The 14084-nt window shown below is 54.3% G+C and overlaps 1 protein-coding gene across 3 annotated transcripts in view; it reads right to left on the bottom strand.

The window, feature by feature from the left end:
* NEDD4L (NEDD4 like E3 ubiquitin protein ligase) overlaps positions 1-9061 on the bottom strand; it is a 136764-nt gene extending 127703 nt beyond the window's left edge. The window contains exon 1 of one of the 3 annotated variants that reach the window (XM_085214190.1): positions 8756-9061. In XM_085214190.1, coding sequence (XP_085070316.1) covers positions 8756-8803 — 48 coding nt within the window. In that variant the 5' untranslated portion in view covers positions 8804-9061. The remainder of the gene's footprint in view (positions 1-8755) is intronic. The other 2 variants (XM_085214192.1, XM_085214191.1) reach the window with 2 other exon arrangements.
* Positions 9062-14084: the final 5023 nt, after the last annotated feature.

Genomic DNA, 14084 nt, shown 5'->3' with positions numbered 1-14084 from the left:
ACTTCACCACAGCAGCAGAATGGAGCGCAGTGCTGTGATGGCTGCAGAGTGCACATGGCCACCACATGCCAGGGCAGCATCCCCAGGTCCTCACATTGGTCCCACGAGGAAGGGGACAGCAGCAGAGCAATCAGGAACCGCCGCAGGCCTCCTCCTGCTGGAGCTGCCCCATCATTCCCACCCTCCCCACGCAGTATGGTAACCTACACAAAGCCGTTCAAAAAAGAGTAAGACTGGGAACAATTTTTAATTAAGAACAAACACAAAGGCACAAATTACGTTAGCGTGCTTCCAGCCTCAAGCCAGGATTATTCAAAACTGAAAACCATCACAGGAGATGACAGCACGCTTCTGCATCACTCTGTAAGATTCTGTTACTCTGCAGCAGACAAACTATATTAGAAACAGAAAATCTATCCCAATTGGCACAGCACCAAGAAAACAACACCAGTCAATGAAGTCAGACAGGAAAATAAGACACCATAGCGTAACAGAATGCAGCTCATTCATGGAGTCATTCCTGCCTGTGTTCTCAGAACTGCAGAGATTTCATTAAGCAAGGTTCCTAATTCCTGGAAATCAGGATTCTGACAAATACCTACATCCTGGCAGTGCATGGGAATTGGGGTTGAAAGCGCAGAGGGAGGAAAAAGGCACCACGCTTGTTTCCCAATCTAAACATCACTCAGTAAGTCAGATTTTACAATAGATTTTTGTTTTTTAAGCTATTTTAAGTGCTGTTGCATTCCGGGTCTCTAAAATTTAACCACACCTTTTATTCTACAGTGCATTAGCAGGAGATTGCTGCTCTTTTGTGCAGAACATCCTTTCATAAGGTTTTCTTCCTTCTTCTTGGGAGGGGAGAAGACAGGGCAGCAGGAGATGGAGCACTGCTTTTATTCATATGAACCTCATGCTGGAAAGAGCCATCATGACAGCAGGATAAGCACTGGGAGCACTGCAGTTCTGAACCCAGCAGAATGTGAACCACTCAATTTTCATGATGAAATGGCAGCAGTTCACATGCCGAGCTGCACTGTGCACCAGCAGTAAAACCACATTCCTGAAAGCATTCGACCTGCCGGCCGCATTCTTACCAAGCTTATCTGAAAATAACTGAGTGTTTACAGGGTTGCACTTCAGTTCTTTCAAAGAGGGACGGAGTGGCCGAGGAGCATTTCTTCCAGCACTATGGAATAACCACCTCATTTGATGTAATTAAAGTGAGCATTTTAAGAGGAAGTAGCCACAAAAGCAAAAGGTGAAGGCTTTTATGAACAGGGCTGACATTTGCTGTGCTCACTGACACCGGGGGAGCCTGCAGAACCAAATAGATCGAGCCACTGCTGCACTGATACTGCATCTGACTTTCATTGAGCTGAGCAGTCAGCAGTGATCCAGCCCCACTGCTACCCAAAGGATGGAGACTGCAGCTCGCAGAAAAGCTCCAGTTCGTGTGGCACAGAGTTTAATTAACCGAGAGGTCTTGGCCCCATACAATCCCCCAGGATAATGAAAAGGGCCCGGTTCAGCTGCAACCAGAGTTCACAGAATCACAGAATTGTAGGGGTTGGAAGGGACCTCTAGAAATCATCGAGACCAACCCCCTGCCAAAGCAGGTTCCCTACACCAGGTCGCACAGGTAGGCGTCCAGGCGAGATTGAATATCTCCAGAGAAGGAGACTCCACAACCTCCCTGGGCAGCCTGTTCCAGTGCTCCGTCACCTCACCGTGAAGAAGTTCTTACGCACATTCGTGTGAAACTTCCTGTGCTGCAGCTGATGTCCGTTTCCCCTCGTCCTGTCTCCACGTACCACTGAAAAGAGACTGGCCTCACCGCTATGGCCGCCACACCTCAGATATTTATAAACCTGGATCAGGTCCCCTCTCAGTCGTCTTTTCTCAAGGCTAAACAGACCCAGTTCACTCAGCCTTTCTTCATAGGGGAGATGCTCCAGGCCCTTCACCATCTTTGTGGCCCTCCGCTGGACTCTTTCCAAGAGATCCCTGTCTTTTTTGTACTGGGGAGCCCAGAACTGGACACAGTACTCCAGATGAGGCCTTACCAGGGCAGAGTAGAGGGGGAGGATCACCTCCCTCGACCTGCTGGACACGCTCTTCTTAATGCACCCCAGAATGCCATTGGCCTTTTTGGCCACGAGGGCACACTGCTGGCTCATGGCCAACCTGTCGTCCACCAGGACGCCCAGGTCCCTCTCTGCAGAGCTCCTCTTCAGCAGCTCATCCCCCAGCCTGTATTGGTGCATGCAATTATTCCTCCCTAGGTGTAAGACCCTACACTTGCTTTTGTTGAACCTCATCCGGTTTCTTACTGCCCAGCTCTCCAGCCTGTCCAGGTCTCGCTGAATGGCAGCACAGCCTTCAGGCGTGTCAGCCAATCCTCCCAGCTTCGTATCATCAGCAAACTTGCTGAGGGTGGCCACTATCCCCTCATCAAGGTCATTGATGAAGATGTTGAACAAGACCAGACCCAGCACAGACTCCTTGGGGGACACCACTGGTCACAGGTCTCCAGCCAGACTCTGCACCACCAACGACGACCCTCTGTGTTCTACCAGTCAGCCAGTTCTCAACCCACCTCACTGTCCACTCGTCTATCCCACACTTCCTCAGCTTTGTTATAAGGATGTCATGGGAGACAGTATCAAATGCCTTTCTAAAATCAATGTAGACTACATCTACCGCTCTTCCCCCATCCACCCAGCATGTGACAGCATCATAGAAGGCCACCAGGTTGGTCGAGCACGACCTCCCCTTGGTGAAGCCATGCTGACTACTCCTGATAACCTCCTTTTCTCCCAGTTGTCTGGAGATGGTATCCAGCACAAGCTGTTCCATCACCTTTCCAGGGACAGAGGTGAAGCTGACAGGCCTATAATTCCTGGATCTTTCTTCTTGCCCTTTTTGAAGACCGGAGTGACATTGGCTATCCTCCAGTCTTCAGGGACCTCCCCTGTTGTCCAAGACCTCTCAAAAATGATGGAGAGCGGTTCGGCAATGACCTCCGCCAGCTCCCTCAGCACACGTGGATGCACCCCATCAGGTCCCATGGACTTGTGGACCTTAGTACTGCCTAGGCGTTCACACACGTCCTCTTTCCTGACTAAAGGGAAGTCTCCCATTCCCCAGACCCTCTCACTAACCTCCAGGGTATGGGAAACCTGCGGGAGAGCCTTTTCACTGAAGACGGAAGTAAAGAAGGCATTCAGTGCCTCTGCCTTCTCAGCATCCCCCATTACCAGAACCCCCCCCTCACTTAGTAAGGGGCCCACATCCTCTCTAGTTTTCCTTTTGCTGTTAACATACTTGAAGAAGCCTTTTTTATTATCCTTTATCACTTTAGTCAGATTCAATTCCAGGAGGACTTCAGCCTTTCTCGTTGCATCCCTGCAGGCCCTGACTACATTCCTATATTCTTCCCAAGTGGTCAGACCCTTTTTCCACATTCCACCTTCTTCTTTCCTTTGAGCTTGCGTATGAGCTCCTTGCTCATCCACAGCTCCTGCCACCTTTTCCTGATTTCTTGCTCACAGGGATGCACCGATCCTGAGCTTGGAAGAAGAGCTGTTTAAATGCTGACCAGCTCTCAGAGGCCCCTTTACCTTCTAACACCCGAGCCCACGGGATAGCTCCTAGTAAATCCCGGAAGAGATCGAAGTTGGCTCTCCTAAAGTCCAGGGTAGCAATCCTACTTATTGCTTTGCTTCTTCCACTCAGGATCTTGAACTCCACCATCTCATGATCACTACAACCCAAGCTGCTCCCAGCCTTTACTTCCTTAACAAGTCCACCCTGTTGGTGAGAATAAGGTCCAGTAACACCCCTCCCCGCGTCGGTTCCTCCACCACCTGCATCAGAAAGTTGTCTTCAACGCACTGCAAGAACCGTCTGGACCGTGCGTGCCTGGCCATGTTGGTCGTCCAGCAAATATCTGGATAATTGAAGTCCCCCATAAGCACCAGTGCCTGGGAACGTGTCGCTACATCCAGTTGCTTATGGAAGGCCTCCTCAGCCTCCTCATCCTGACCAGGGGGCCTGTAGTACACATCCACAACAGTGTCACCCTTACCAGCCCGCCCCTTGATTCTCACCCATAAGCTCTCCACTGCTACATCACTCTCCCCCAGCACATGATGGTCTCTCACATAAAGAGCAACTCCACCACCCCGCCTAGCCAGCTGATCTTTCCTAAAAAGCACATAGCCCTCCATGACAACATTCCAGTCATGCGAGCTGTCCCACCACGTCTCTGTGATCGCAATGAGATCATGACCTCACGACCGCACGCAGAACTCCAGCTCTTCCTGTTTATTCCCCATGCTACGCACATCAGTATACAGGCACTTAAGAGAAGCAGCATTCCCCCACCCTTCTCCAAGCCTCTGAACTCCACTGTCTCCACCCATCAAGTTCTTTTTGGAGCCTCGAACTGTCCCCAGTCCCAGCGGTCCTCATTTTGTCCCCTTCCCCCTTCATACCTAGTTTAAACACCTGTCAATAAGTCCCGCCAGTTCCTCGGCTAGAACCCTCTTTCGCCATGGAGACAGGCTGCATCCATCTGCAGCCATCATGCCAGGTGCCGAGTAAATTGCCTCTTGATAAAAAAAAACAAAACTCCTGGGTTTGCACCAACTCCTAAGCCATTTGTTCAAGAGATGGGTTTTTAGGCTCATCCCAGTATTGTTTCCTGCCATGAAGGTACTGATGTAATAACCACCTGCACACCCGTTCCTTCAACTACCCGCCCCAGTCCCCTGAAGTCATCTTTGATAGCCTTCAGGCTTTTCTCACCAACTTCTTCACTGCCAGCCTGTATTATCAATAGTGGATAGTAGTCAGAAGGGCACATCAGTCTGGGAAGTCTCCTAGCAATGTTCCTGACCCGTGCCCCAGGGAGGCAGCACACCTCTCTGCGGGTAGGGTCGGGCCGGCATACAGGGCCTTCGGTTCCTTGCAGCAGGGAGTCGCCTGTGACAACCACCCTTCTGTCCTTCCGGGTGGAGGAAGTCTTGAGGTGCGGGGGTGACCCTGCTAGTTAGCTACCAAGGGCTGCACCCACTCATCACAGCACCAGTGCACAGCTGCCCCACGCAGCGCCATGGCAGATGCTCATTTCAGCTCCACCCGCACCTACAAATGGATGAGAACAGTGGCACCAAGCCCCAGCGTGGCCTCTGGGATCACAAAGTACCTGGGAAGATGACCTGTCATAGAAACACAGACCCATAGAATGGCCTGGGTTGAAAAGGACCATAACAACTATCCAGTTTCAACACCCCCTGCTACGTGCAGGGTCACCAGCCATCAGACCGGGCTGCCCAGAGCCACATCCAGCCTGGGTGTGCCTGCCTGGCACATGAAGCTGCATCTGGCTTTCAGGGGATAAATACGGCACCCCATCGCACCTCTCATCACCAGAAGACACAATTCCAACCCGGAGCCACGACGCCGTGCTCTTTCATCCCATGCCACCCTAGGATATTACTTCCCTCATCAGCTCATGTGGTACAGCCACCATCACTGGCTCTGTGTCCAAAACAAAGACGACAACAGCTCGGCTCAGGCCGTGCCCGCGATCCCGGTGCAGCGGGACCGCCAGCCGCCCAGCATCGCGGCACAGCGAGCCGCCTCGCAGCGCTGGCCGGGCTGACATTCAGCACCGCACAGTGCCCTCCAACGGCCAGCCGGCAGCACCGGCCTCGGGGCTACGGAGAGCCCGCACCCCCGGGCATGGGCTGGGACCGGGAGAACCGCAGCCGATGCGTCTCGCTGTTGTGCCGCCGCTGGTGCGCAGGCAGGGCCGTCCACTCGCGGAATGCTTCCTTATCTCTACTTCCTAATCGTCATTTCAAGCTCTACGTGCTGGCAAAACAACGCGCTTGGAGTCTGTAAGAACAATTCAGGAGGGTTTTGCTTTTCCTTTTAAAAAGTAAACACAAAAATACTGAGGGTTGCTGATTACCACCAGCCAACACCACTGCTGTGCCCAAAGGACTCTCCTCACTCTGGTGAAAAAGAACTGATGAGCTCAGAGCAGAAGCAGCACAACGCTGCTATTCACCAACAGAGCAGCTCCTCTGGATGGGGACCATCGGGGCACTGCAGTGCAACACCAGCACACGCTGCCTCTGATCCCTTTCTGCCGTGGTGGACAGATTCCTCCCCACACACAACTCCTTGCCCCGCTCATTTCAAGTAATGTATGGTTAAGAAAGGTATGGCTCGACCACCAGGCAAACTTGCAGGAATGCAGTGCTGAGCTCCACCAACTCTGCTTTGTCAGGGAATCAAGCAGAGAAAACACAGCTGCTTTTTCCTCACTGATCAATCCAGTTAATGGGTAACCCGTGCCATAACATGCTCCTTCCAAAGCCTTCGTGGCCCATCCCACAGATGGGTGTCAACAACAAGGGTGGCAAACACCCCTGGGGACAATATCCCATGGCAGCAAAGCCACTGAGAGCACGTGAGTGTCTCACACACACACACACACACACACCCCACAGCCACAGCAACACCACGGCAGGTCTGTTCACGTCACAGAAGCTGAATGGAACTTGCAAGCAGAAGAGCAGTGGAACTGTGGAGAGCAATCAGCAGGAATGTCTTCGCTTCTACCATACGATAGATAAGGACACAGGGAGGAGACAAGATGCTATTTTATTTCACGCGTGCAAAAGTTACAATGAAAAAATGCTTTCCTCAAAGTTCTTTTCTGAGGATGCATTATTTACTCAACTGCATTTTCAACTAAATTTCTTCTCCAAAGAGCAGCGATGCAGTGGCACAGCTGCCCAGGGCAGGGTGGAGTCCCCATCCCTGGAGGTGTTCAGGAGCTGTGGGGACATGGTCGGTGGGCACAGTGAGATGAGCACGGCTTGAAGGTCTTCTCCACCCTTAACGATCTCATGAGCTGAATGGTCCTGATGTATTCAGTGGCTCAGGACCTCCCTACGCAGTGCTAGAAGCTGGGACAATTTCTGATGCCTCTGACACCAACTCAGCCAATGCTTCAGTACATGCCTGCCTTCACACGTGTCAAGTCCTGCTGACATGTACATCTACTTATGTGGAAATTAAGCCTTTGCTTAATTATTTGTAAGAGATATTGACATTTTATGGGAAGCATATCAAGCCAGTCTACTCCACATTGAAGCATCTGTTTTTCCAAACAGAGAGTACTGGGACAGATAGCCTGGTATTTATAAACAAAGTAGTTCTAGCATTTGTAAATGAACTACGTAAAGCACAAAGTATAAAAGGGAACAACAAATTATATTTCAGACTGAGATATGGATAAAGAAAAATGAATGACTCTGCACATGGCTTGGACCCCAAGATAAGCAAAGAGATTTTGCTTTTCATCACAGATGAGGGCAAGCCGATGCTAATGAGCAGCCCTTGGCCGCTGCAGCCAACACTCAGTGAAGCCCAGAAGACATGTGTGGCTCGGCTGCTCTGCATGTACCTGCAGGAGCTTGCAGCCAACCCCAGGAGGTTCTCCTCCCCCGGGGCTCTGTGTTCCAGCGATGGCTCTGCTGGGCTGCACAGCACTGCCTCCGCTCCCCGTGCGTCCCCTCATCCTTTTTCCTTTTTCACCTATTACCATCTGTGGGCTCTTCTCATGTTTTTAGACTACCACTGCCCTACTCTGCCCACCTACAGCAGCACAGAGAACCAACTCTTGGTGCACGGGCACAGAGATGGGCTGACCCGCAGCCATCGCTGCAGTGGGACATCACAGCAGTGCCGAGGAGGGAGGCGAGGAGCAGAGGTGTCAGTGACAGAGGCAGAGCAGCAGCCGGACCCGAGCAGCACATTCTCAGACACCCATTTGGCGGTTTTGCTCCCAGGTTTCCACGTTCCCAACTCGCCGACAGTCCCGCACCCACCCCCAGTAATGAGCTCCGGGATCCCTCGACGGAGACCCCGCGTTCTCCTCTCTCCGCCTTCACCCCACACACAGCATCCCAAGTCACGCCGCTCCCGCGGCCGCGCGGAGCCCAAGCCCTCTCCAAACACCCACCCCAGCCGGGGAGCTTCATTTCCACCGACACCCACCGCGCCGCCATCCCCACGGCCATCCGCGCTGGGCGCAGCTCCAACAGGACGGCGCGCAGCCGGGCAGCGCCCGCAGCCGGCAGGTTTGTGCGGAGCCCCAGCCCCGCGGCAGCGGCCGGCAGCCCCGCGCTCAGTCCAGCCGGGCTGCGGTGCCGCTCCCGTCGCCGCTCGGTTCCGCCGCGGATCGCCCGTTCCCTGCCGGCTCGGGAACACCGAAGCGAAACCGCGCACTGACTGCGATGTCTAGCGCTCACGCCGGACACACGGCATGCTTTGTTCGTGCGCTTTCAGCCCGGCAGCGGCGGAATCGGGCCGTGGAGCTGCCCCCGACCCCCGAGCGGCCGCGGACCCCCTCAGCTTCGCAGCGCAGCGCCCGCGGGCAGCGCCGCTCGGGGTGCGGATTGGACACCGCGGGAGCACGCAGCGGCGCGGCGCGGCCCCGCCAGGTGCTGCACGGCATCGGGTACGGATAAGGGTACGGGTACGGGTACGACCCCGCGGGGCGAGCAGCGGCCCCGGCACCGCTCCGAGGCACAGCGGCAGCGCTACAGCCGCTCTCGGCTCCCTCCGCATCGACCCTCGACCTTCGCCCGCGGCTCGCGCCGGGTGGGGGTGAGATCCCCGCACCCTCCCCCACGGATGGAGGCGATGGACCAGACCCGACCCGACCCACCTCCTCCTCCGCCAGCCCGTACACCGGCTCCACCGCTGCGGTCGCCATGGAAGCGCCGGGCGGGCGTCCCGCGGAAGCTGCTCTGCTCGGGGGTTCGGCGGAGGATTGCCGCTCCGGCTCAGGTGCGCCGTCGTCGTTGTCCTCTTCCTCTTCCTCCTCCTCCTCTTCCCGCCGCTGCTGCTGCAGCGGCTGAAGGCGGCGGTGCGGCCGAGCGCCGGAAAAAGGGGCTGGGGGCGGCGCCAGGAAAAGGGGCTGGGGGCGGCGCCGGGAAAAGTGGCTGGGGGCGGTGCCGGGACCGCCCGCGCCGCCGCGAGGCCGGGGCCGGGCTGGGGCTCACCGCAGCCGCGCCGACACCGCCCGCCCCGCGCCGGGGAGCCCCGGCCGCGGCCCACGGGGGCGGGGAAAGGGCCGCGCAGCCCCAATGGCGAAGGCGATCGTCGGGGGCGGAAAAGCCCCGCGTCGGCGCGGCCCGGGCCGCCCTGCCCCCGGCGGCGGAGGAGGCGCGAGCGCCGCACAAAGCGCGCGCCGCCGCCCCCGCCCCTCCCACGCGCCGCCGCGGACACCGGCTGAGGGACACGGCGCCCCCCTGCGGCGGCGGCGGGGAGCGGGGCGGGGGGCGGTGTCCGCCCCGCGGGGGGTCCCAGCGCCGCGCCCGGAGCTCACGGCCGCGGCCCCTTGCGGCGCTGCGCGGCTCTGCGGCGCCCCCGGCGGCGGGCCGGGCCCGTGGGGAGCGACGCCGAGAGACGGTCGTTCTGGGCGATGAGCGAACGGAGGGAAGCGCCGCCGAGAAGTCGGCGCTTCCCTTCTGCCGGCTCCGTCGCTGCTGGCCGCGGATGGGCCGTGTGCCCGTCCGAGCTCCACGTTTGCTTTGTGTCGTTTTTGTGACCCGCCAGGGGATCGGAGAACGCTGCTCACAAGTCTCCCAGTCCGTGACTTTCGCTCGCCTTTTTTTCTCTGCTTCGAAGAGCGTTTGTGGAGGAATCAAAACGTTCTGGTCGCTTGGGGCTGCCTTACGTCCGAGCAGAAGCAAGGCACGCTCCAGCGCCAAATTACTTCCTTATTGGATTTCTGCTCCTTCCTCGATTGTCCCGCGGCCCCATCCAGCCCGGCCCCGCCCGCTGCTGCTCCCACCCTTATCACCCGCCTGCTATCTCCTGGCAAGGTGCGGTGCTAACGAGCCGCAGTGAGGTGAAAGCTGCTCCCGCACCATCTGTAGCAGTTATTCTTTCGTAGGGCAGCAGTTCCCGCCGCGTTGACATGGACATAACGCCACAGGCAATGACGAGGGATGTCCCCCCACGCTGCCGCACCCAAAGATGGCCGTCCGTGTGTCACACACCTGGACGTGGCCATCCCTGTGTCACACACCTGAAAACGGAGCTCACAGCGTTCCGTCGCTCACACACGCGCCATGCAGTCACTCCGTTCCGTCAAACACGCATACAGCGCTTCTCCCTGAGGGACACCTCCGTGTGTCTGTGTGTCTGTGTGCCCTGGATCTCCGATGGCACAGCAGATCCTGAGCGCTCAGCCCCACGCCGACCCGAATGCACTGCGGGGCTGTGATGTCACACCTGGATGGGGATCACCTGTCGTGTCTTGTGGAGATGTTGAGGTCATCTCTCCTCAGCACTGCGTTTGGAGCAGCAGACAGCCCTGTGGGGATGGAACTCATCTGTCCAAAGTCTCCAAGTGCTGCTCAGATGATTTATAGCAGTTATGCAATGAAGGCTGTTCATTATTTAAAATTCTCAGAGTAAAAATAGGTTAGGTGTACATTATGGGTGGCAGTTCCCATCTGAAGATGCTGCTTGGTGTGTCAGGGATGTGAGCAGCCCTGTGCCCATTCCTAACAAATCTCCAAACGACTCCTGCACACGTGTCTGTAGGAAAAAAGGAGAACGCTTCCTCTGCTTCCCTGCAGGCACCCACAGTCTGTGGGCAACGGAAGCCGCAAGGCCGGCTGAGCCACTCTGATGTGGGGATGATGGAGCAAGAAAATGTGATAGAACTGTGATAGATTGGCTCCCCCATGTGTCGTGAAAATCGTCTCGGGGTGAAAAATGGAAAATGGAAAAAGGAAAAAGGGAAAGAGGAAAGAGAAGGTAAAAAGAAAACAGAGAAAAGAGGAGGGAAAAAAAGAAAACTGAGAGGAAAAAAAGGAAAAAGGAGAAAGAAGAAAGGAGGAAAAAGGAAAAAGGAAGGAAAGAAAAATTAAAAAAAAAAAAAGGGAGGAAAAGGTGGGTGGGAAAAAAAAGGAAAAGAAATAGTAAAATAGAAAAAGAAGGAAAAAAAGAGCTCAAAGCATGCTGCTGCTGGGCCAAGGGCTGCAGATGATGCTTTGCCCCACCACCCAAGCCTCACTGTTAGCTGATTCATCTGTGCACAGCCATCCCAACAGGATGGGCTCCATCGAGTGCAAAGCAGTGGGCAAAATAAGTTTGCATCTGTCTTCAGAGCACACGTGTTGTCCAGCATGTTGAGCTGCAGGGACGGGGAGCAGGCAGCTCTTCAGGCATGTAAAGAGATTCCAACTGCTCCAAACACGCACCTGTAAAGCCACCAGGTAGGCACAGAGGGAGATGATGTCTTAATTGCTGTAGACTAATTTGAGCTTTTTGTTTACCTTTTGTTTTGCTTGGAAGAAAGGGGCCTCTGCAAATAGAGATAGTGCAGCTACATGCAGCAGGAAGCCTTACACCTCAGCAGCCGTGCGATAAGCCCAGGTGTCACAAAGGGAAAGCAGCACCCAGGTCTCCAACCTTTTGCTCAGGTGCTGACGTATGGCATAGCAAAATTAGAGCCAGCGAAGCTTCTGCTTCATGCTTGGTGCATCCCACAGTCCCCACTGAAGGTACCAAATCTCAAGCAGGTATTTTAAATCTCTTCCTTGGAGCATGCACAGAAGATTGCAGAGGAGTGGGTCAGACGTGAAGTGCTTTCTGAGCACAGAAGGCACCCACACCCCATCCCGCTCCCCATGCTCTGGGTACGTTCTGTTACTGCGCTGCATCATCAGCATTCATTCAAATCAGAAATATGTTTCTTCTTTCATTTGTAGCTCATGTTGAAACGTAACACTGCAGTTAAACTTCTGTGCCACTGTTGGCCTTCTCCCCCGTTGTGTGTTTCTGCGCTGCACTCACAGTGAATTGCTGGTACCTGGTGTTGGCATTTATCACAGTCTGTGAGTTGCCAGCTCCTCCAGTGCAGGGAGGCTCACAGCCCCGTTGTGCTCAAAGTGAATAATTTCCAATTACAGTTAAATATCCCAATTGTGACAGTTGCAATAAGCGTTTTTCCTGCTGGTCTCCAGCATTCCATTTCCTATAGACACAGGAATGGAATGCTTCTGACCAGTCATTCCAGGATCCTTTTGTCCCCAAGGAGAGGAGTGCGTGCTTTCGAAATGCACTTCATCTCACCCTGAGTCTGACATCTGAGAAAAGTCAAAAGAATTTCACCAGAAAAGTGCTTTTTCTCTCTACTGCCTGCAAGGCAATGTGCTCCAACAGCGGTCTTACAGCGCAGCCTTCTGATGCAGGTGAGCAGTGGCATTTGCAAGCAGCTGAGATTCTCCTGACCTCGTTTTGCTAATTTCCATTCCACTTACAGAAATTTGAGGATGCAGCACTGAATGTTTAACTCGGCTCCCCGACCTGCACAGCAGCACCAGGCGGCACAGAGCCCGGCTGTGCAGAGTGCAGGCAGAGCACACACGACTGCCAGGTGCGTGGGACCATCCTTCAGATCAGTGGCACCTGGGGATTGCACCCCACAGAACAGCACTTCCTCCTCCAAACCATTGCCAGGACCTCACGGTTCAGCCAAAAGCCGAGTGCCTGGCCAAAGAGAGATGATGAGTTTAAGCATCTGCTTAAAGTCAAAGCATTTGCCGTGTTTCTGCCGCACTGTGCAGCTATGAACAACACCTCTGTTTTTACACTGACTGCTGAGCATTTCACAGAGCACCACATCTCCAGGGAGCCGTGCAGTGTGGGTCAGTGTGATGAAGTCCTGCTTGGGGTCCCCACTGCAGGCTGCGATGGGCCCTTGGGGTCATCATTTTCTTAGAAAAACCATACATATTTCTTGTCTGATGCAAAAACATGAGCTAAGCTTCACTGTGCAATTAACAAGAAACTTGAGTAATGATGAGCAGGCTAGGGCTGCAACGACTTCGCTATTTCTGCTGTCTGTACCCACGCTGCACTTCCAAAGCACAGCTATCGCCATCCGATGGAACTGTTATTTACTTTGCTGCTGGACTTAGCTGTACTGCTGTTGCTCAAATATTAAGAAATGCTCCTTAGAAGGTCACTGTAACACCAGTATGTGGACTGGCACTGCAAATCCCCTTTTCATCATGCACTGACAGCAGACACAAAGAAAACCTGAATGAAGCGTGATCTTCACAGATACAGATGGTATGAGTTTTGCAGAATTGGATTAACGGAGCCACAGCCTAAGCAGAAAATGCTCTTTCGGAGATCAAATAGGCACTCCTCTGGCTTACCAAACAGCATTATGAGGATAAACTGCTGCCAGCAGCCTTCCCCAATGATGTTCTCTTGATGGCAGAGTACCTTTGCTATCCCTGGGGGTCTCTGAGCTGTGGCCGTGCCCCCGACTCATGGTGCTGCCAGAGCACCAGGGCTGCTGTGTGCAGAGAGCCGTGCTCAGCACCACGGGAAGGAAGGAGCAGAGCAAACAGGGTGGGGCACGAGCTGCACGTGGGGTTTGTCCTATCTGTCTGCTGAGTGGTTATTACTGCCTTTTAATGAGTCCAAAGGGGACTTCTTAAACAAGCTATTCACAAGGCGCTGCTGGTCCCACTGTGCCTGACGGCTCGTGAAAGCAGTAATGGAAAGTTATAGATTTTATCCCACTGTCTCGTCAGCTCTCAGTTTAAAATAGAAACTCATTATCTCATTTCCACAGATAATAAATCCACATCACGCCAAGCTGAAAGAAAGCATGAGGGGCGCGAGGTGCATGCATAGCTGGGAGCTCTGCTCAGGGATAGACTAACTTCAGAGGCAGCATCAACCTGAGCTCCAGGTTCATGACTTACAGCTCCTTTTGCACAATTTCACACCAAATCTTCCATCGACTCTAACCTTAGTCATTGATTCAGATCGATTTGGCAGGTATGCACCATGCAACTGATGGAGTCACAGAAGGGTCGCATTGACAACACGGATCTGACAGACCTGACACAGAGCTGAGAAGCACGAGGGTGTCACAGCTCTCAAGTATCGAGCATGGGGTGAGCAGTGCTTACAATGAGGCACTTAAACCAGAACCCAAAAGGTAATTCGTGTACAGA

This window comes from Meleagris gallopavo, chromosome Z (genome assembly GCF_905368555.1).
Source record: "Meleagris gallopavo chromosome Z, MGAL_WU_HG_1.1, whole genome shotgun sequence".
Taxonomy (NCBI): domain Eukaryota; kingdom Metazoa; phylum Chordata; class Aves; order Galliformes; family Phasianidae; genus Meleagris; species Meleagris gallopavo.
The sequence above is the reverse complement of the archived record's forward strand: the minus strand, read 5'-3'. Positions and strand labels throughout refer to the sequence as shown.